This window comes from Penaeus chinensis, chromosome 36 (genome assembly GCF_019202785.1).
Source record: "Penaeus chinensis breed Huanghai No. 1 chromosome 36, ASM1920278v2, whole genome shotgun sequence".
In the NCBI taxonomy this organism is placed as follows: Eukaryota; Metazoa; Arthropoda; class Malacostraca; order Decapoda; family Penaeidae; genus Penaeus; species Penaeus chinensis.
In genome coordinates, this window is record NC_061854.1 from 13,397,536 (window position 1) to 13,420,812 (window position 23,277).

At 37.8% G+C, this 23,277-nt stretch overlaps 1 protein-coding gene across 3 annotated transcripts; it reads right to left on the minus strand.

Moving 5' to 3' along the window:
• Positions 1–357: 357 nt before the first annotated feature.
• Positions 358–21,963, minus strand: LOC125044969 (transcription factor E2F2-like). Of its 3 annotated transcripts, none has more exons than XM_047641948.1 (11): positions 21,900–21,963; positions 14,612–14,675; positions 10,344–10,530; positions 10,073–10,217; positions 7,891–8,012; positions 7,209–7,315; positions 6,220–6,311; positions 5,710–5,864; positions 5,345–5,578; positions 4,884–5,076; positions 358–2,920 (listed from the first exon to the last, which is right to left on the minus strand). In XM_047641948.1, exons 3-11 carry the CDS (start codon positions 10,515–10,517, stop codon positions 2,772–2,774), a joined length of 1,371 nt encoding a protein of 456 aa, XP_047497904.1. In that variant the 5' UTR covers positions 10,518–10,530; positions 14,612–14,675; positions 21,900–21,963; the 3' UTR covers positions 358–2,771. The 3 variants fall into 3 exon arrangements, with proteins under 3 accessions (XP_047497904.1, XP_047497905.1, XP_047497906.1); XM_047641949.1 differs by lacking the exon at positions 21,900–21,963 and adding an exon at positions 21,645–21,875; XM_047641950.1 differs by lacking the exon at positions 21,900–21,963 and adding an exon at positions 21,422–21,440.
• Between the last annotated feature and the right edge of the window lie 1,314 nt (positions 21,964–23,277).

Below are 23,277 nucleotides of genomic sequence, written 5' to 3' on the forward strand. Positions count from 1 at the left end.
AAGGTGAGTGAGAGAGAAAGTGAGAGTGAGTGAGAGAGTGAGAGAGAAAGTGAGAGTGAGTGAGAGAGAGAAAGTGAGAGTGAGTGAGAGAGAAAGTGAGAGTGAGTGAGTGAGAGAAAGTGAGAGTGAGTGAGTGAGAGAGAAAGTGAGAGTGAGTGAGAGAGAAAGTGAGAGTGAGTGAGAGAGAAAGTGAGAGTGAGTGAGAGAGAAAGTGAGAGTGAGTGAGAGAGAAAGTGAGAGTGAGTGAGAGAGAAAGTGAGAGTGAGTGAGAGAGAAAGTAAGAGTGAGTGAGTTTAATGCAAATTTCTTTTCATGTTAAAAATCATTTTATGTATACAAGGGTAAGAAAATCACAGCTTCTATTCCATATATCTCTTATTTCCATCTTTATAACAAATATGTGTCATTCAGACACTGCTGTGAAAAGTCCTGGTATGGGAATTTTTGTCTGACAACCACTAACATCAGTACAAAACTGAAAATAAAGTAACAATTTTGAATAAAAAAACAAACTACCATTGGGTTTTTCTTGTCACAGCCGTGTCAGTGAATGAATATAATTTGTACTTAAAACCATCAATTTACATGAAATGAAAAACTTTAGAAACATCTTTGTGATGTCTCCCTCAGACATGAGCAATACAACTTGTAGCAAAATTGGAGCGCCAATATTCAGGTAACATGATCAGTGATTGCATGCCATTTGGGACAACTTCCTGCATCTAGATATATACATAAATGCACACATGCACACACAGACACACGCGCACAAACACACAAACACACACACACACACACACACACACACATTCTCATGACGACACACCTTCCAGACCTGCAGCTTCTCTCTTCTATGACCAGCTGAGAGGATTGGCAAAATCTCTCATCTTCAACACAGGAAACATTAAATTCCCATTGGCTTCTGGTTTTCTCCACTTGTTCTTTAAGCACTGCACTACCTTGACAGTCATTTGCTATCATGTACAATGCAGATTTGTATGCAAGTGATCTTTTTCCCCCACTTTAAACATAACACGCAACACACTATATGGCTAATCACCGATCGTTAATGTCATTAAAGAAGCTAAAAATACTTTCCTGTAAAATTAAAAAGCAAAAAAAACAAAAAAATAAAGAAAAATAAAAACTCATTATTATTTATAAATATACAGAGGACAAATCCAAGTTTGAGATTGAGACCAGTTAACAATAAACTTTTACAGTTGAAATTAAAAAAATAAAATTTACTGGCACTGCCATATTGGAGCGTTGAAATTCAGGTCCACTGGGTCTGGCACAAATCTGAGTGAGCTCTACATCTAAGTGACTTTGATGTCACTGTATCAGCATGGCAGTGAAATTGGGTGCAAAATCATGTACAATTAACACATGCAAATGAAGAAAACAAAAAGGGAGGGTAAGGTGGAAGAAAAAGAAGCTTTACAAGCCTTAGCAGAAAAGCAAAATGTTCAATACAATGCCTTTGGGACTGGACAATTTAATCCCATGTCTTTGAAGTTGTTATACAACTAGTGTGGATGAAATTACAAAATCCTATAGTTTCTCTCGGCTGCTCCTCCACACATCCCAGGCACTGTAAATGCTAACACTTGAACAAAATTCTTTGCCATACCCAATTATACAAAAAATCTCAATCTGCTATTGTAAATATTCAATTATCTTTAATGGCAGAATAGAATGACTGTTTTTTACCAGTGAAGACATAGTAGAAATACCATACAAGTAATAGAATTAAAATATTGATTAAGGCATCTTGACTGGAGATAATGTGTCAGCTTTTGTGATTTGTGGACGAACTATTTAAAGCAAGTGAAAATTTACTGTCATGCCGACAGTCACTTCCTTGGCACAAAAATAAATCATTCAGAGTAAAGCAAGAATAATTTCCTTGTGTATCCATAAGATAATGGAAGGATGAGGGGCAGCACTCAGCATCTAAGCACATAATTGTGGGTCTTACACCCCATGATATACCACAGACAGTGCATAGGAAAATATGACTACAATCATATTAAAAAATATCAATAGTACAGCAGTTTGGGAAGTGTTCTCTATACAAGGAATGCAAAATGAACTGCATGATTAAACAGTATGCTCTCAGCATTCATAGAAATGAAAGCAATAACTAGATTGCCACTGAAGGCAGAATCACGGTGTGGAACTGGATTGGACCACTCAAAAACTGTGCCATTTCTAGGGTCTGTTATCACCTCCTCATTCATTTCAAAACTTCTACAAAAAACAAAAAAAAAAAAAAAAAATGTCTTTAAACAAGAATGGAGAGGGGATGGCTACATCAAAAGCTAGATGCTGTATCAAGTTTAAACTGTCAGAAATGTCACCACAGATAAGTCCCTTCGATGACATTTCCTTTATATAAATATTCTGCACTGATAACAAATACCAGTGCTTAATTCTTATCTATATATAAATAATTTCATTCCTGGAATATTTTTCTTTCTATAATAGACTATAGAACCCATATTGACAGGAGAGAAAAATAGAGGGATTCTAAGCAAGACAAAAACCAAGCTTTGGTCTATAAAATACACGAAGAGGAAATTATGGTTCAAATCACTCTCGTCATGGAGGTGCAAGTCTGTAGGAATTATTGTGATAAGAAAAAATATATATATTAAAAATAACAATAATTAGAATAATAATGCTAATGCAGATTATATCTAACTGATTTTGCATGAAAAGATCTCAAAAGCCTTTACAAAACACTCCCTGAACTAAACCCCGCGCGGTCAGAAATTAAAATCAAAGAGATCACTTAGGCCCTCCGTGTGATCAAGAGAAAAGGTGTAGTCTGTATCCGAAATAGGTGGCTCTAGGGCAAGGAATGGTGGCGGTGAAGACCCAGATGAGTAGCCAAGCATTAAATCTTCAGATCCACCTGGAAGGGAAAAGACAGGACAAAAATTAGTGCTTAAAATTAGAATACTAAAGAAGAATACATAAAGCGGTTAATTTCTTAATAACACTTAATAATCATATTTCAAGCCAGTATATGTCCTTACATCTCTAAGATAACATGGACTCTTACTAATATGGTGGAGGGAAGGAGGGAGCAGAGAGGGAGGGGGGTGGAAGAGAGAAAAAAACACACATGTGTATATATATATATATATATATATATATATATATATATATATATATATATATATATGTATATATATATAATTACATACATATATGTATATACACACACATATACGTAAATATATATATATATATAATTACATACATATATGTATATACACACATATACGTAAATATATATATATACATAAATATATATATATATAAATATATATATATATATATATACATATACATATAGATATACATATATACATATATACATATACATATAGATATACATATATACATATATATCATCATCGGCCAAAACCAATCCACTGCTAGACATAGGCCTTCCCAATCTTTTTAAACCTTGTCTGTTTTGCGTGTGTGTGTTTTTTTTTTTTTTTTTCTCCAGTCTTGGCCCCCACATTTCGTTATTTTGCCATGCCATCTTGTCATTGGTCTGGTCCTTGCCCTCTTTATGTTATCTAGAGCCCAGTCCATTACTTTCTTTGTCCATCTGTTATCCTGCCCTCATCCAATCTAGTCTAATTCCCATACATAATATATAGACATATATATGCAGATAATATATATACATACATATATACATATACATACATACATACATATATACATATACATACATACATACATACACACACACATATAGATATATACAGAAATATCTATATATCTATATACACAACTATCTATCTATCTATATATAACAGCATTTTCTTCCAGTCCCTCCGGTTGTAATACATTTCCCTCCTCTCCCCCGCATACTATTAATCCATCTAAAACTAATTCTCCTCTCCTGGCCCACTTCTCCTTTACCTATAGTAAATACTGTCATATGCATTTGCCTTCCCTACAACACCTGCAGAAACTGGTTATTCCCATTTAATTACCATTTCTCTTCTTTCTTTGTATCTAATCCACTTATTTACCAGTACTGATCCACTTATTAACCTCTCTTCCTCACACACTCCAACATGATAATTGCACAAACCTAACCCGCATCATCAGTTAAGCAATTGCAAACACGGGCAAACTCAAACCCTTCTTGCACTTGTGTTCTGGCGTCGAGAGGGGGGTTCCAGACCATGCTGAATCCACTGGTGCTATGGTAACTTGACCAGACACAGGACCAGGAGATCCAACACAACCTACAACCCTGTGTCATTACTCCAGGTCCATATACTTCACATGATGAAATAACGATACTTATGAACAAGAAACATTCTAGCACTAATTGATGTTCTTGTAATCTATTTTTCTTCCAGAAAGTGTTATTTTTCCTCAATTCTCTTGCTAGTATTTAGAATACCACAAATGTAAGATCATGTATATTTTTTTCTTCTTTTTTCTTTTTTTACTTATTTTTAAACCTGGAATGAAAATGACATTTGATAACATTCACACAAACAAGCTTTCCTTAGGAACTCTCCATTAAAAGAAGCTGTAGAGATTCCTCTCTCTGTTTTCTTATGAAGAGAATTTAACTTTTTACCTGTTTCCTGGCATCTGTAGATATTCTGTTGCATTCAACATGGAGCCTGGAGGTAACTAACACTGTGATACGGTTTTAATGTGCCTCTGTGGGCATACCACAGTGGAAGTTCCTGCAGCCACCATGTCATTTCATGATGTACAAATATCCATTACGCACCAAAGGAGTTTCCTTTCTGTGACTAAAAGTACTTCTTTTACTGAAAATATTCATAATTACAATTCAAAAGAACTTTCTGTCAAAAGAAATTAATTACCTGCACTTTGGTCTTCCATCTGAAGCTGGAGCTTACCACCAACAGGTCCCAAATCATCAGAACCCAATATAAGGGCACTACGGATACTGTCATCATCTAAATCTAAGCTTGGTGAGGGTCCTAGAGGGTCGTCACCTTCATCTGGGTCTGGTAGCTCAGTCTTTATGTTAACCAGGCTAGGGGATAAAGGCTCCTGGAAAGAAAATACAAATTTAAATACTTTAATGTATATCCTAGAAAAGTATATACATTTTTTTTTCTTTCTTTTTACAGCAGGAAATCTTAAAATTATTAATAAATAACTTTTTCATAAAGTCATCTATTATCATCTAATATCTTTTTCCATTATCTATAAAACAAAGATGCATTTTAATCACTGGCTGTGGATGACAAGATTTTACAATAAGGAATCAACCTGAATACTGACCCACTACTTAGGATAATGATAAAGTACTGCTTACCTTCTTTGGTGTGGTGAGCTCAGGTTTTTGGGTTTGTAGCAAAGCCTTGCTAGCTCTAGTCCGTGTGGGTCTTAGTTTTGCCCTTGAAGTGGCTGGCAATGGGGTCCTGAGTGGGCTTGTCTTTAGTGGACTTTGTTTGATTGGACTCTGTTTTATAGGGCTTTCCCCAATGCTGGATTCCGATAAGAATACCTCAATTGGACCATTTTCACTCTTCAAGTGAATTTTATAACCCTGAAAAATAACAACCACAATAACATACTGAGTCACTAATATCATCTTCACCTTCAAAAATATAAACATCAAACCATATTTGGAATGAAGTGCACGAGAATATTTATCAAGCAACTGTGGCAAAAATTTACCTGCTCTTTGACCTCTTGTGGAACCTGTAGTTGTGTACCAGGTGGCGCTTTCACAGCAAACACAGTTTTGTCTTTATAATATCGGATGGTGTGAAGATCATGGTATGTAATGTAGGCATATCTTTTGTCCTGACTCATCTGCAGGAGGTCTCTCTCTGTTGAAAGAAAATTTAAACATACCCTAAGTATGGCCATGCAAAACTTGCAACATTCTTAAAAAACTTGCAACATTTACAAATTAATAATTGAAAGAACAAATACCTTTAAAAGTGTATAAACCAAGCTAACAACCTTAAAAATTCTCAAATTTATGTAAACTTGTAGAAACTTAAGCACATCATTTTCTCCTCAGCGTGAAAATGGATTGTGCTCAAGTCCCAATTAATATTCCAGGCATGCGGCACATACTTGGTACCGATCAAGTATGTAATTATTAGCCTGGGTATATGGTAATGAAACTCTATGCTGAGAAAAGAATCTAGGTATATACAACAATAATATTTAACAAACCTGCTTGTTCTATTAATCTGTCAAGTTCATTTTCTTTGGAAGCAAGATGTTCAACATCACCCTCTAAATTTTGACTGCTCATCCGTGAAGCTCTGAAATCACAGAAAAAATATTAGTATATAATTTTTTTTTTTTTTCCATCTCTAAAGTTGGTGCTTTGTTTTCTTGGTAGATTTATATTTATAAAACCAGGTTTTCTTGTACCCCATGATGATGATAAGTCCAATAGTTCCATTCAAGACTTTTTATATAGACTTTCTGACTGAGTCATTCTAAAGGAGACATTGCTCAATGAAATGCAGGAGCCCATTTTCTACTTTCAAGACAAAATGGTAAGCAAAAAAAGTACGAAGTAGAGTTCTGGTACAAAATTGTCAAAAAAGCAACTTTTGCAGCATTAAAAACCTAGAAGTTCAGTATATGTTTAGCAGGCCATAATTTTTAGTCCTGCTCTTTTTTAATATATAAAAACTGAAGTTTTTGAAGTCAATAGATAAGGATAGATAGATAAAAAAATAAGAGCTGACTGATAGATAGGCTGAACAAATTGATAGTCAGGTACATAGATGATACTTAACTTACATTTAACTACATTAGAAAATTAGGCTGCACTATTCATTAACCTATCTCAACCTATAAGGAACATGAAAATTTACCATGGATATCTTCAATGCAAAGGTGAAGAAATATCAGCAAGATGTTTTTAGAAGTGAAGTCTGTTAACAAAGATAAGGAAGAGCAAGAAATTAAATGAAGGAGGTGGGGGAAATATGGAGGAAGCAGAGCAGGACAGAAACTATTAGTAGTAGGTATCTCTTACAAACATTATAACCAATCATCCTTACAAAAAAGCTTTTATACAAATTGCAAACTGTACACAGCAAGCACAACTTGTTATTGGCAATCCCATAAAAAATCATAAAAGTGTAGTTGCTTATCAATGAATCTGAAGGTTCCAACAACAAAATAGTATACCATTTTCTACTTACAGCCACTGAACATTATTTTTGGACTTTTTGTTGACTAGACCAATTCCCTCTAAGACGTTTGTGATATCATATATTCTCCTCTTCTGAACAGAAAGCATGTCAGAGGCCTGTAATCAAACAAAACAAGACAATGCGATTATATCTTCTACTAAGAGAAAAAGAAGCATATTACAATCCTGGTTAAAAACAAATGTTCAATCTGCAACCCTTCTTTGCATTATTTTAAGGCAAAGTAAGTGTTACAAATCAAAGTTTAATTTTCCAGACATGCGGCACACACAAGGAAAATTCCCCATATGTAATTTTTAGTCTGGGTGACCAGATGCCAACCTCCAACTATGGTTTGGAGGTCATGAACAAAATAAGGAGTGCATTGATAGAGCTACTTTTTTGTGCATCTGATCTCTAAACTATATAAGTGGTGTAACAACTTAAATATTAATTTATTCTATGATTATATAAACAAACAAGTGAGACAATATCTATTTTCAACTTCAATTATATCCATGTAACTTGACAAACACAACCTGACACAAAATAACAAAATAATTTACTTTCTTTTTAAAACAACTAAGTAATATCTTTCAGAATAGCAAACTAAATTTTTTGTCACCGTATATTTACCAACAGACCAGTATAATGCTACGTCACAAATTTATTAACGAGAGCTTTGAATCCTTACCCTATTGAGATCAACAGTGCCATCAGGTGCCGATTGGAGTAGGTCAACAAAGCGTTTTGTAAGGAGCCCGAGGGAGGTGTCATATCTAGACGACTTACCCGGGGATGGTGCCGGAGGGACGGCTAAAATAAACAATCAGTGCTTTACATTTCATTGTTAAATTTAAAATGCTTTAGTATAACTAAGGAAATAATATTATGTAACTTTATATACAAGTAAAAAAAAAAGTACTTATTTAACAGAAGCACTACACTTGTAAGCTTAAGACATCCCTCAACTTCATAAATTTTTTATTATGGAAATTTAAAGAACTCTAGTAAATGACTGGGGATAATTTAAACACTGAAGTACTGCGTGTAGGCAATATCTTATGATGCATTTGGAAACTGCATTGCAGCACCATTAACCCCTTGTTCATGATTGGCATCTACTATAATGCAATGGTGGTGTAGTACCAATGCCACTGGTGGCATCCCTATAGATGCAGCCCAAACGGATATAACAGTCTGGCGGACCACACACTGGGTTAATCCTATGCTTATGGTGAGCTTGCTTGAAGGTGTGCATCCTTATCAATTGTTCACTGGATTTGCTCTAGTTTTGTCATTCAGGAGCTACAGCCCCTCATAAACAGGGTTAAATTGTGTATGCTGCAGCCAAGCACATGCACTGAGATAGTAAACATGTACCCCATGCATCTACTTTTACACAAGGGTCGCTGAGTATGTACACTCATATGTGCAAGAAAACCTATTACCATTGGGTTCAGTTATTGGTCAAACTGCCTCAGTCAGATGGATGCTGTTTTGTCTGGGATGTCCTAGGTAATCTCCCACCCAAAGCTAGAATACTGGCTTGAGGTGTTGGCCAAGGGAGACTCATAGTTACCATAAATTGTCTCCTTCCATAGGGATACTGGGATATCCGTGGACCCTAAGGTCCATTTATAAAGGAGGGGTAAGTCATAATCGAAGAGATAATAAGAGGAAGTACCTGAAATACTGCTTCAGTGACAGATAATCCCATGATCATAATTGCCAGGGAGCAAACCAGAAAGTTTCCATTACTTATTCTGAATGTTTATTCATATGCATGGTTATGCAGTATTACAAACAAGATCTTTAAAGTCTCTTCTCTTCTTCTATACATTACCTATAAACTTTCACTTCACAGACACTGATGGAGAACATCAAATAAATGACTGAATGGAAGTCTTCCTTATCATCAACATTTTCCAGGGGTACCATCATGACCTGAGGTGTATGTTAAACAAGAGGACACAGTGGGGCATCAGGACATACAAACTGCGCCAGTAATATAGTGGAGACCAGGCACACAAGCACTCTGGGTTTCCATGGAACATAATCAGGGAGAAATTCTCTGCAGTGGATGGACAAGTCGACAGTCAACATCAATGTGGTGTTCTAAGAACTCAGGAGTACAATGACAGCTAGTTCTGCCCTAAGAGGACATGCACAACATATTATCCATATTTGAACCCACTTTGAGGCCTCTGGGAGGGAGTCAGGGAGGATATACCACAAGTACTATGTTTACTGGAGATGTGGCCATTTCATGATTTGTGTGTGTGTGTTTCTCATACTGGGAGACTGGAAGTGCACTAAAAGGGACACATTGGACCCAAGCCAGACAACAAGATTTGTAACCATAACAATAGTAAGTTTAACATGGTAAATTTTTTTGGCATTTAAAAGATTAAATATTTATACAATGGAGAGAGTTTCCATTACTGGACCAACTGGGTTGGTAGAAATTATGTCATCTATTATCAATTTTGCCAATATTCACAAATCCAGAATAAAATATTACCATTTATTTATGGTATCTTCTGCCAATACTAAATGCAGGTATTGTTGGCAACTAAAGTGGTCGAGTAATTACCAAACATTCATCGTATCTGCTTGCACTTCAGCAAAGCATACTACAATACTCTTACAAAAGATTACCAAATTATTTTTGTTACTAATTTCTTTTCTGTAAATATGGATTATACAGTAAACCTACACACATTTAAAAATTTGCTTATCATTTACTGTATAGTTACAATTAAAATATAAACAAGATAAGGATATTTGATTATGGAGTTACTGAAAACTGCGTATAAACTAAGCCCTGAAGTTCATAAAATAGTGATGCCAAGATCAAAATACTATTATCATACCTGGAGTTTTCCCCTTGGACGGTGAGGGAGTGTAGTGTGTGGCCGAGACTGATTTTTGCCTAGCACGTCTGGCAGTCTTCGTGGGTGTTCTGAATCCCTCCCCATCAACACCCCCTTCCTCTAGTACCAACCGCCGTTTTACACTCTGCAAACATTCGTCAAAAGATATTCACGCATCTACTTCTCAAAATACAAGCCCTGTATATGCCAAATATGACACGCACTTGAAAACCTGTAAAAACAAAACAAAATAAAAGCTAGGATATCTTACCTGTGTGCGTCCAGGCGTTACTGTGGAAGTCTCTTTGGAGTTGCTAGGTGTGATGGGGGTTAAGCCATAGCCATGGTCAAGCAGTTGTGTGTAGGTCATCCCATCACAGACACTGAGGACAGTACCCCCAACCAATGACAACCCCCCTGAGGAAGGGGTCCCAACGCTATCCATGTTTTTATTCCACCTGTAAAAGATTTAGTGATTAAATTCTGGAAAAACTAATTCCAACATATATATATATATATATATCAGACAGTTGAGTAACTAGACTTACAACACTGGGAAACCTTCAACTTATTATGTTTTGCACCATATTAAAATTAAAGAAACTTTTCTCAAATATATATCAAGAATTCATTTTGACCTTTTAGAGAAAAGAGAGACACAGATCAAATCTCACTTACAGAAGCTGACTCTCGAATATTTCAAGATAAATAAACACACCTGCACTTGTGCCCAAGCATGCGCATGCACACACACACACGCACGCACACACACACACACACACACACACTTACTTTTTATATATATATAAAAAATTAAATATATATATATATAAATTTTATATATATATATTAATAAATTCAGATAACCATGTACTACATACAAAAAACAGAATGCATGTATGTTCATATATACATAATATATATATATATATATATATACATACACACACACATATATAATATACATACACATATATATATAAATATACATAAAAAAAAAATACATGCATGTGTTTTTTGTATATGCTATACATAACATTATATATAATTTATATATAAACACATAATCAATGATGTACATATACATATCCATACACATACATGTACATATATACATACACATACTTGTACATATATACATACACATACTTGTACATATATACATACACATACTTGTACATATATACATACACATACTTGTACATATATACATACACATACTTGTACATATATACATACACATACTTGTACATATATACATACACATACTTGTACATATATACATACACATACTTGTACATATATACATACACATACTTGTACATATATACATACACATACTTGTACATATATACATACACATACTTGTACATATATACATACACATACTTGTACATATATACATACACATACTTGTACATATATACGTACACATACTTGTACATATATACATACACATACTTGTACATATATACATACACATACTTGTACATATATACATACACATACTTGTACATATATACATACACATACTTGTACATATATACATACACATACTTGTACATATATACATACACATACTTGTACATATATACATACACATACTTGTACATATATACATACACATACTTGTACATATATACATACACATACTTGTACATATATACATACACATACTTGTACATATATACATACACATACATGTACATATATACATACACATACATGTACATATATACATACACATACATGTACATATATACATACACATACATGTACATATATACATACACATGCATGTACATATATACATACACATACATGTACATATATACATACACATACATGTACATATATACATACACATACATGTACATATATAGATACACATACATGTACATATATACATACACATACATGTACATATATAGATACACATACATGTACATATATACATACACATACATGTACATATATACATACACATACATGTACATATATACATACACATACATGTACATATATACATACACATACATGTACATATATACATACACATACATGTACATATATAAATATACATACATGTATATATACAAACACATACATGTGAAAGTATATATACATATATCCTCTGACCAAAGGATGGAATCCAGGTGGATTTCGAAGCTTAAGTCTCACTTTCAATAAATCTAGTTTTTTACATTATGGGGTTTTCTACCATAGTATCAACACAGATAGTGTTTTATTATATATACTATATTTACTATATATATATACATGTATATATACACACATACACACACACACACGTATATATACACACATACACACACATACATGTATATATATACACACACACGTATATATACACACATACACACACATACATGTATATATACACACATACGCACACATACATGTATATATACACACATACGCACACATACATGTATATATACACACATACACACACATACATGTATATATACACACATACACACACATACATGTATATATACACACATACACACACATACATGTATATATACACACATACATACACATACATGTATATATACACACACATACATACACATACATGTATATATACACACACATACATACACATACATGTATATATACACACACATACATACACATACATGTATATATACACACACATACATACACATACATGTATATATACACACACATACATACACATACATGAATATATATACACACATACATACACATACATGAATATATATACATACACATACATGAATATATATACATACACATACATGAATATATATACATACACATACATGAATATATATACACATACATGAATATATATACACTTACATGAATATATATACACACTTACATGAATATATATACACACTTACATGAATATATATACACACTTACATGAATATATATACACTTACATGAATATATATATACACTTACATGAATATATATACACTTACATGAATATATATACACTTACATGAATATATATATATACACACAAATATATATATATACACAAAAATATTTATATATACACACATACATGAACATATATACATACACATACATGAACATATATACATACACATACATGAATATATATACATACACATACATGAATATATATACATACACATACATGAATATATATACATACACATACATGAATATATATACATACACATACATGAATATATATACATACACATACATGAATATATATACATACACATACATGAATATATATACATACACATACATGAATATATATACATACACATACATGAATATATATACATACACATACATGAATATATATACATACACATACATGAATATATATACATACACATACATGAATATATACACATACACATACATGAATATATATACACATACACATACATGAATATATATACATACACATACATGAATATATATACATACACATACATGAATATATATACATACACATACATGAATATATATACACTTACATGAATATATATACACTTACATGAATATATATACACTTACATGAATATATATATACACTTACATGAATATATATACACTTACATGAATATATATACACTTACATGAATATATATACACTTACATGAATATATATACACTTACATGAATATATATACACTTACATGAATATATATACACTTACATGAATATATATACACTTACATGAATATGTATACACTTACATGAATATATATACACTTACATGAATATATATACACTTGCATGAATATATATTATATTATATATATACATATATATAATATATACACACACATACATGTTAGTATATACACAATAGTGTAAATATATACATACATTATATATATACATATACATCTATAAACACATACATTATATATATACGTATATGTATATGTTACTGCATGTATATATATATTACACATATACACATGTGTATATATATACACACACGTGTACAGATATATATGTACAAGTATATATATATATAACCATGTATATATATATATATATATATATATATACATATATTCATATACATATATACATGATACATATACATATGCATATAAACATAAGTACAGAATATATATATATATATATATATATATATATATATATATATTCACATTATATACACAAACATACATATATGTATATATATATACATATTACATAAATGTATATAAAAAGAGTGCATGTATTTGTGCGTGTACACACACACACACACACACTCTTTCTCTCTATATAATATATATATATATCATATTATATATATTATATTATGTATATTATTTAAATTCATATATATATATTTTATGTATCATATCTTTTATATATATATATATATATTTTATAGAATATATATTCTATATAAATAATAACAAAAATAATATTGATGTACAATATCATCTCTAAAAACAATGATTTCACATAAAGGTATTAGAAACCATTTTCAATATACATTTATACACTCACCTATGTCACTAGGTGTACAATTGCCCACAACTGGGCAATATTAGCACCACTCTGTTCCCTCACACTGTAAAGAGAAAGTATTATATCAATAATGCTGGCCTATTATCATGAGTACATATATTAAGAAAAGAAAAGAAAAGATGATAGGTATGATTTTCAATGAATGGTGTTATTGCCAAGTATGACTGAATGAGATTTCCCTGTGCCATTCATATGGTTACTAGTGGTTAAACATAAGCTTTGTGCGTGTTCTCTAATCTCACTACCTGTTTGAGCTGTTTATCTGTTTCCTTCTGTATTCACAAAGAATAGTTGTAGGATAGTGTACTTCTTGCACAACTGCTATTCTATTTCTTATACCATTATACATCATAACAGTATTACAAAGAAGCAGGAACTGGCTCAGTCAACTTGTACATATCCATGATTACAAGGATAGTCTTTGCTAATGTACTGGACAATCAGTCTCTAGTTTGTGATTATGAATCACTACTTTGTATTTACTTGCAACTGGCAGTTATAAACTGAGAAAGAATGAATAAACATAAGACTACTTTGACAGGACAATGAAAAAAGATTGCTTAAATTTTAGTATATGTATGTATATGTAGCATATTTAATATCAATATTTACATTTTTATGTTTCAATATTCAGATTGTGTTCTGTGTGTGTGTGCTCTGTGTGTGTGTTCTGTGTGTGTGTGTGCTCTGTGTGTGTGTTCTGTGTGTGTGTGTGTTCTGTGTGTGTGTGTGTGTTCTGTGTGTGTGTGTGTGTTCTGTGTGTGTGTGTGTGTGTTCTGTGTGTGTGTTCTGTGTGTGTGTGTGTGTTCTGTGTGTGTGTGTGTGCTCTGTGTGTGTGTGTGTGCTCTGTGTGTGTGTGTGCTTTGTGTGTGTGTGTGTGCTCTGTGTGTGTGTGTGTGTGCTCTGTGTGTGTGCTCTATGTGTGTGTGTGCTCTGTGTGTGTGTGTGCTCTGTGTGTGTGCTCTATGTGTGTGTGTGCTCTGTGTGTGTGCTCTGTGTGTGTGCCTGCTCTGTGTGCCTGCTCTGTGTGTGTGCTCTGTGTGTGTGCTCTGTGTGTGTGTGCTGTGTGTGTGTGTGTGTGTGTGTGCTCTGTGTGTGTGCTCTGTGTGTGTGTGCTCTGTGTGTGTGTGTGTGCTCTGTGTGTGTGTGTGTGCTCTGTGTGTGTGTGTGTGCTCTGTGTGTGTGTGTGTGCTCTGTGTGTGTGTGTGTGTGCTCTGTGTGTGTGTGTGTGCTCTGTGTGTGTGTGTGCTCTGTGTGTGTGTGTGTGTGCTCTGTGTGTGTGTGTGTGCTCTGTGTGTGTGTGTGTGTGCTCTGTGTGTGTGTGTGTGCTCTGTGTGTGTGTGTGTGTGCTCTGTGTGTGTGTGTGTGCTCTGTGTGTGTGTGTGTGCTCTGTGTGTGTGTGTGCTCTGTGTGTGTGTGTGCTGTGTGTGTGTGTGTGCTCTGTGTGTGTGTGTGTGCTCTATGTGTGTGTGTGCTCTGTGTGTGTGTGTGCTCTATGTGTGTGTGTGCTCTGTGTGTGTGTGTGTGTGCTCTGTGTGTGTGTGTGCTCTGTGTGTGTGTGTGTGCTCTGTGTGTGTGTGTGTGCTCTGTGTGTGTGTGTGTGCTCTGTGTGTGTGTGTGTGTGCTCTGTGCTCTGTGTGTGTGTGTGCTCTGTGTGTGTGTGTGTGTGCTCTGTGTGTGTGTGTGTGTGTGTGTGCTCTGTGTGTGTGTGTGCTCTGTGTGTGTGTGTGCTCTGTGTGTGTGTGTGTGCTCTGTGTGTGTGTGTGCTCTGTGTGTGTGTGTGCTCTGTGTGTGTGTGTGCTCTGTGTGTGTGTGTGCTCTGTGTGTGTGTGTGTGCTCTGTGTGTGTGTGTGCTCTGTGTGTGTGTGTGTGCTCTGTGTGTGTGTGTGTGCTCTGTGTGTGTGTGTGCTCTGTGTGTGTGTGTGTGCTCTGTGTGTGTGTGTGCTCTGTGTGGTGTGTGCTCTGTGTGCTGTGTGTGTGCTCTGTGTGTGTGTGTGTGCTCTGTGTGTGTGTGTGTGTGCTCTGTGTGTGTGTGTGTGTGTGTGCTCTGTGTGTGTGTGTGTGCTCTGTGTGTGTGTGTGTGTGTGCTCTGTGTGTGTTGTGTGTGCGCTCTGTGTGTGTGTGCGCGCTGCTGTGTGTGTGTGCTCTGGTGTGTGTGTGTGTGCTCTGTGTGTGTGTGTGTGTGCTCTGTGTGTGTGTGTGTGTGTGTGTGTGTGCTCTGTGTGTGTGTGTGTGTGTGTGCTCTGTGTGTGTGTGCTCTGTGTGTGTGTGTGCTCTGTGTGTGTGTGTGTACTCTGTGTGTGTGTGTGTGTGCTCTGTGTGTGTGTTGTGTGTGTGCTCTGTGTGTGTGTGTGTGTGTGTGTGCTGTGTGTGCTCTGTGTGTGTGTGTGTGTGTGTGTGTGAGTGTGTATGTGTGTGTGTGTGTGTGTGTGTGCTCTGTGTGTGTGTGTGTGTGTGCTCTGTGTGTGTGTGTGTGTGCTCTGTGTGTGTGTGTGTGTGCTCTGTGTGTGTGCTGTGTGTGTGTGTGCTCTGTGTGTGTGTGTGTGTGCTCTGTGTGTGTGTGTGTGTGCTCTGTGTGTGTGTGCTCTGTGTGTGTGTGTGTGTGTGTGTGTGTGTGTGTGTGTGTGTGTGTGTGTGTGTGTGCTCTGTGTGTGTGTGTGTGTGCTGTGTGTGTGTGTGTGTGTGCTCTGTGTGTGTGTGTGTGTGTGCTCTGTGTGTGTGTGTGTGTGTGCTCTGTGTGTGTGTGTGTGTGCTCTGTGTGTGTGTGTGTGTGCTCTGTGTGTGTGTGTGTGTGCTCTGTGTGTGTGTGTGTGTGCTCTGTGTGTGTGTGTGTGTGCTCTGTGTGTGTGTGTGTGTGCTCTGTGTGTGTGTGTGTGTGCTCTGTGTGTGTGTGTGTGTGCTCTGTGTGTGTGTGTGTGTGCTCTGTGTGTGTGTGTCACTGAGTGTGTGTGTGTCACTGAGTGTGTGTGTGTCACTGAGTGTGTGTGTGTGTCACTGAGTGTGTGTGTGTGTCACTGAGTGTGTGTGTGTGTCACTGAGTGTGTGTGTGTGTCACTGAGTGTGTGTGTGTGGCACTGAGTGTGTGTGTGGCACTGAGTGTGTGTGTGGCACTGAGTGTGTGTGTGTGGCACTGAGTGAGTGTGTGTGGCACTGAGTGAGTGTGTGTGTGGCACTGAGTGAGTGTGTGTGTGGCACTGAGTGAGTGTGTGTGTGGCACTGAGTGAGTGTGTGTGTGGCACTGAGTGAGTGTGTGTGTGGCACTGAGTGAGTGTGTGTGTGGCACTGAGTGAGTGTGTGTGGCACTGAGTGAGTGTGTGTGTGGCACTGAGTGAGTGTGTGTGTGGCACTGAGTGAGTGTGTGTGTGGCACTGAGTGTGTGTGTGTGTGTTGTACTGAGTGAGTGTGTGTGAGTGTGTGTTGCACTGAGTGAGTGTGTGTGTGAGTGTGTGTTGCACTGAGTGAGTGTGTGTGTGTGTTGCACTGAGTGAGTGTGTGTGTGTGTTGCACTGAGTGAGTGTGTGTGTGTTGCACTGAGTGAGTGTGTGTGTGTGTTGCACTGAGTGAGTGTGTGTGTGTGTTGCACTGAGTGAGTGTGTGTGTGTGTTGCACTGAGTGAGTGTGTGTGTGTGTTGCACTGAGTGAGTGTGTGTGTGTTGCACTGAGTGAGTGTGTGTGTGTGTTGCACTGAGTGAGTGTGTGTGTGTGTTGCACTGAGAGGTGTGTGTGTGTGTGTTGCACTGAGTGAGTGTGTGTGTGTTTGCACTGAGTGTGTGTGTGTGTGTGTTGCACTGAGTGAGTGTGTGTGTGTGTTGCACTGAGTGAGTGTGTGTGTGTGTTGCACTGAGTGAGTGTGTGTGTGTGTTGCACTGAGTGAGTGTGTGTGTGTGTTGCACTGAGTGAGTGTGTGTGTGTGTTGCACTGAGTGAGTGTGTGTGTGTGTTGCACTGAGTGAGTGTGTGTGTGTGTTGCACTGAGTGAGTGTGTGTGTGTGTTGCACTGAGTGAGTGTGTGTGTGTGCCTTGCACTGAGTGAGTGTGTGTGTGTGTGCCTTGCACTGAGTGAGTGGTGTGTGTGCCTTGCACTGAGTGAGTGTGTGTGTGTGTGCTTGCACTGAGTGAGTGTGTGTGTGTGCCTTGCACTGAGTGAGTGTGTGTGTGTGTGCGTTGCACTGAGTGAGTGTGTGTGTGTTGCACTGAGTGAGTGTGTGTGTGTTGCACTGAGTGAGTATGTGTGTGTGTTGCACTGAGTGAGAGTGTGTGAGTGTGTGTGGCACTGAGTGAGTGAGTGAGTGAGTGTGGCACTGAGTGAGTGAGTGAGTGTGGCACTGAGTGAGTGAGTGAGTGTGGCACTGAGTGAGTGAGTGAGTGTGGCACTGAGTGAGTGAGTGAGTGTGGCACTGAGTGAGTGAGTGAGTGTGGCACTGAGTGAGTGAGTGAGTGTGGTACTGAGTGAGTGAGTGAGTGTGGCACTGAGTGAGTGTGGCACTGAGTGAGTGTGTGTGTGGCACTGAGTGAGTGAGTGCATGTGTGTGTGTCTGTGGGGCAGAGTGCGAGTGTTGATGCGTGCGTTCTGAGTGCGAGTGTGGATGCCTGTGCACTGAGTGCGAGTGTGAAGGCGTGTGCACTGAGTGCGAGTGTGGAGGCATGTGCACTGAGTGCGAGTGTGGAGGCATGTGCACTGAGTGCGAATGTGGAGGCGTGTGCACCGAGTGCGAGTGTGGATGCGTGTGCACCGAGTGCGAGTGTGGATGCGTGTGCACCGAGTGCGAGTGTGGATGCGTGTGCACCCAGTGCGAGTGTGGATGCGTGTGCACCCAGTGCGAGTGTGGATGCGTGCACTGTGAATGTAAATGTGTGCACCTTTGTTAAATTTAAGGAACCAGACTTATGAGTAAGCATGTTTTGTACAAATGAATCTTCTTTTTGCCATTTTAAGAGAATAGAGTAAGCCCTCTATTTTTCTTCTCCTTTTTATATGTATAAATTATCAAATATACCATTTCTTATCTATGGCTACTCTGAAGTATAAAATGAAAACATTAAATTAGTTACAACTAACTACATTATCCAACAAGCATAAATCAATTAACTAATTTTTGCTTCAGATACATAATCAATATTTTTTTTCTTATGTATCTAATTGGAGGTTTCTGAAAGGCTTTATAATAATGGTCTACAAGTTAAAATACATCTGACTTAAATTTGGAACCACTTGCAAGATTTCTAGGTAATCTTATTCCTTAGCAACTCTTCAAAGTATTGAAACCTTCAATACTATCTAAAATCTCTATTGGAAATTATCAAAACATCTGGTAATGTATAAATTATATAACTTAATGTTAAAAATAGGGCAAGTAATGAGTGGTAAGGGGAATAAAAATGAAAAAAAAAAAAAATTACTCTGGTGCTCTATATATATATATATATATATATATATATATATATATGAATATATTTATATATATATTAGCAGTAGTAAAATCTTTGAGATAGGCAGGTTTAAGCAAGATTTCTTCTTGCAAACACCAAAAGCCAGTAACACCTTCAAAATTTTCTTTACTTAAACTTCTCCATCTAGACAATACTCAACAATACAGACATAAGCCCTGTCATTCAATATACAAGTCCATACACTCTCCCTAAAAGACTTCCCACAATCTCACTTGTACAAATCTAGCTGATCTGGTCTTGTATATCCAACTGCCCAACACTAAAAATATATATAATAATAATGATAATAATAAAAATAAAATTAAAAAGTTCTGGGATACCAGACAAAACTGTGGGCATTGCCATCAGTGCTACCAGTCCATTTTCCTCTTTACCATTCATAATTTCTAACACCTATATCAAGCCACTATGCTCCCCTTGCAAAAGCCAAATCTTACTTTTCCATCGACAACTTGAAGTGGTACAATTTTTAGCCCAGGGTGATCTGGTAATTTTCTAAGAAACATTCCAGTGCTACCATTTTATCCACTTCAGTCTTATCACCCTGCACATCTATGGTTGATCAAGTACAGTTATACTATCCAAGAATATCCAACTAACTCCAATGGTAATTCAGGTACTGCATTTTCCTGTAAGAGAGGAAGAGCTATCAAACAATGCTTGAAGTTCATGGACTATCCTCCTCTTGAAAAGCCCACCTGGTAAGGCACTGGACATATCCAGGATACTCCTATCTCTGTGCAAGGCTGAGAATAGTTTAGTCTACTGTCTCCAAAACCAACAATGTAAAATCATAATAAATCAATTAATCATGAAGTTTTTTTTTCCAACTAGCTTCCTGTTCCATGTTTCCCCCATAAATTTAAGTACATTAACTAATTTATATATATTTTTGTCAAACTCTTTATTTAAAGAGAAATATCCAGGTTCCAACTTTCTCCAAACATCAAAACAACGAATTGCATTTCCGGTTATCCAGCCACACCAGTACGAATGTAGGCCTATTACAAGGCAGAACCCCTCCCCAGGCCCTCCCCCCCTCCCTTCTGCCAACCAGCCGTGGGCACTCCATCCACATACCCTCTTCGCTTCCACATCCACCCTTTTTCCAAAAATTAAAATCCACGGGCCCCGCTCATGAACACGCCCTCCACCCTTCCCCCCACAACACCCAGGCTGCAGGAAACGAGGGAGAGGCCCGCCGCGCGTGAGAGAGCGAAGGTGCCCCAAATCTGGCTTTTAAATGTCCCCGAAGCGAGGGCGGCCGCCAACGCCATCGCCACGGGTTCTCTCCCTCGCCTCGTCCTTCCACGCCGCCCGCCTCGCTTTCGGGCCTCACGGCTTGGGTCTCGTCTTCCCCGTGGTTCTTCTGGCGGAGGGGGTCCGAAACGGGGCGCTCGCGTGACCCAGGGCGCTGGTCAGGTCGCCCTTCGCCCTCACCCTGCGGACCCTCGCCGACTCCGCCACCGAAAGCTCCTCGAGATGCGGCAACGTTGCATCCGCTTTTCCGGCCCTCCGATACACTTATTCTCTCTTTTCGTTCCACGGGAGGATCCACTCACCTCTCTCCTGGCCTCGCACTACCCCAGAGCGCCCAAGAGTCGCCCAAAAGCCCGACCAAACGAGGGAGTTGCTTCCCGCGCGTCCCCCATGCTGGCGCTGTGATGGCCGCCAGCCCGCCAAAACTGCCGCCGTGCCTTCCGCGTCTTATTTCGGGGCCATCGCCTCGGCCTAGCACTCCAGGGACACGGGGACGGCTTCGTCAGGCCCCAAGGAAGAAATACCGCCCACAAACACTGCCACACGACGCCACTTACTGCACTTAGCGAGGCGAGATGCGAGGCGCGCCGCTTTCCCTCCCTCGCCGTCCGCCTGCGAACAATAAGTGGCGCCAAACCCGACCCGAAGCCAGACGAATTTCCCGCCAGTCCCACTCAGCGAGCATGGCCACTAAAATCCCGCTCTGTGGCCTTTGTATCCGCTGCTGGGCCTCTTTTGGGACCTCCATTCCCGAAAATACAATTCATATCACCATGTAGTTGTTCCTGTTACATCTGTACAATTATGCCTGGCAAGAAAAAGATAGATAAACATTGCAAATGAATTTTAAACTCTTAGCCGCCAGATGCCCTCAGTGTCGATTTAAAGCCACGGTATTTTGGTAAACAAAGAGTCGAACCTTTAACGAGCGTAGCTTCGTAAACGTCTCCTTTTAAATTCATAATGGGTATTTTTTAAAACTTGTATGTGCTATATCGTATAAATTATATAATTTCAGTCAAGCGCTAAGATATCACTATTTTTGAACATTTCTAGGCTGATTTAGCGAGGAATTAAGACCATCACGCTCCCTGCAGGGCCACGTTACCATAAGGTCGATGTGTGTGGAGTTAAATGGCCCAGCTGGTGGGGCTTTGGCAGGGCAAGGCTGCGGCGGCCGAGCTGCTGCTGCCCTCCGCACTCCCATGGGTCAGCAGGGACGCCCACGTATTATGTAGCCCTCCAAGTAGCCATGAGTTGTCGCGTTACCCCCCAGCCGGCAGTTTCCCCTGTAGCGTTGGGGTAACTGAACTTGGTAACTTCCCGCGCTCCAAACTGGTAACAAAGGTGAACTTGGAAGCTGCTTGGTGGTAACATTATATCGACAGGAAAGGGATGGATAGGAACAGCTTGGTTCTTGATACTGTTTAAGACATTAGCTTGAATATTATTTGTTAATTCCAGATCTAGAGAATCAGACGTAAAGTTTAGTAGAGTCAGCTTGAATAGGTTTATTGGTGTAACTCGGAATTCTATTTCATATATTACTGAAGTCAGTTTCATTTGGTATGTATACCGAAGTAATAATCAGCAGTAGCAGAGACTTGCTTCGGCTGTCAACAAGGTGAATGTACCCTAGTCAAACCTTTCTCGTTAATCCTAAACGATTTTCGCTAATCGAAGACTCGGCTGGAGCCTATATTATATCAAGATAGACTAGGGAGCACATAGCACATATATATGGCAGCCTTGTACACTAAACCTACTTAATATAATGGTTGAACAGTTCGTGAACAGTAAGGCATAAGTGCATTCCTTTTTACACGGCCAAGGGCCCAGGCCCACGTGGTTGGTGCGGCCGAGGGCGGGGAGGGAATGGTCACAGTTAAAGGGAACTGAAAAGGGAAAAAACGTGACCATTTCTTTGAGCAGATC

Coding starts and splice junctions, on each gene's coding strand:
- LOC125044969 (XM_047641948.1), bottom strand. CDS start 10,517: ATGGATAGCGTTGGGACCCCTTCCTCAGGGGGGTTGTCATTGGTTGGG. Junction 10,218..10,343: donor TAACGCCTGGACGCACACAG/GTAAGATATCCT, acceptor GAATGTTTGCAG/AGTGTAAAACGGCGGTTGGT. Junction 8,013..10,072: donor GTCCAAGGGGAAAACTCCAG/GTATGATAATAG, acceptor TGTTTATTTTAG/CCGTCCCTCCGGCACCATCC.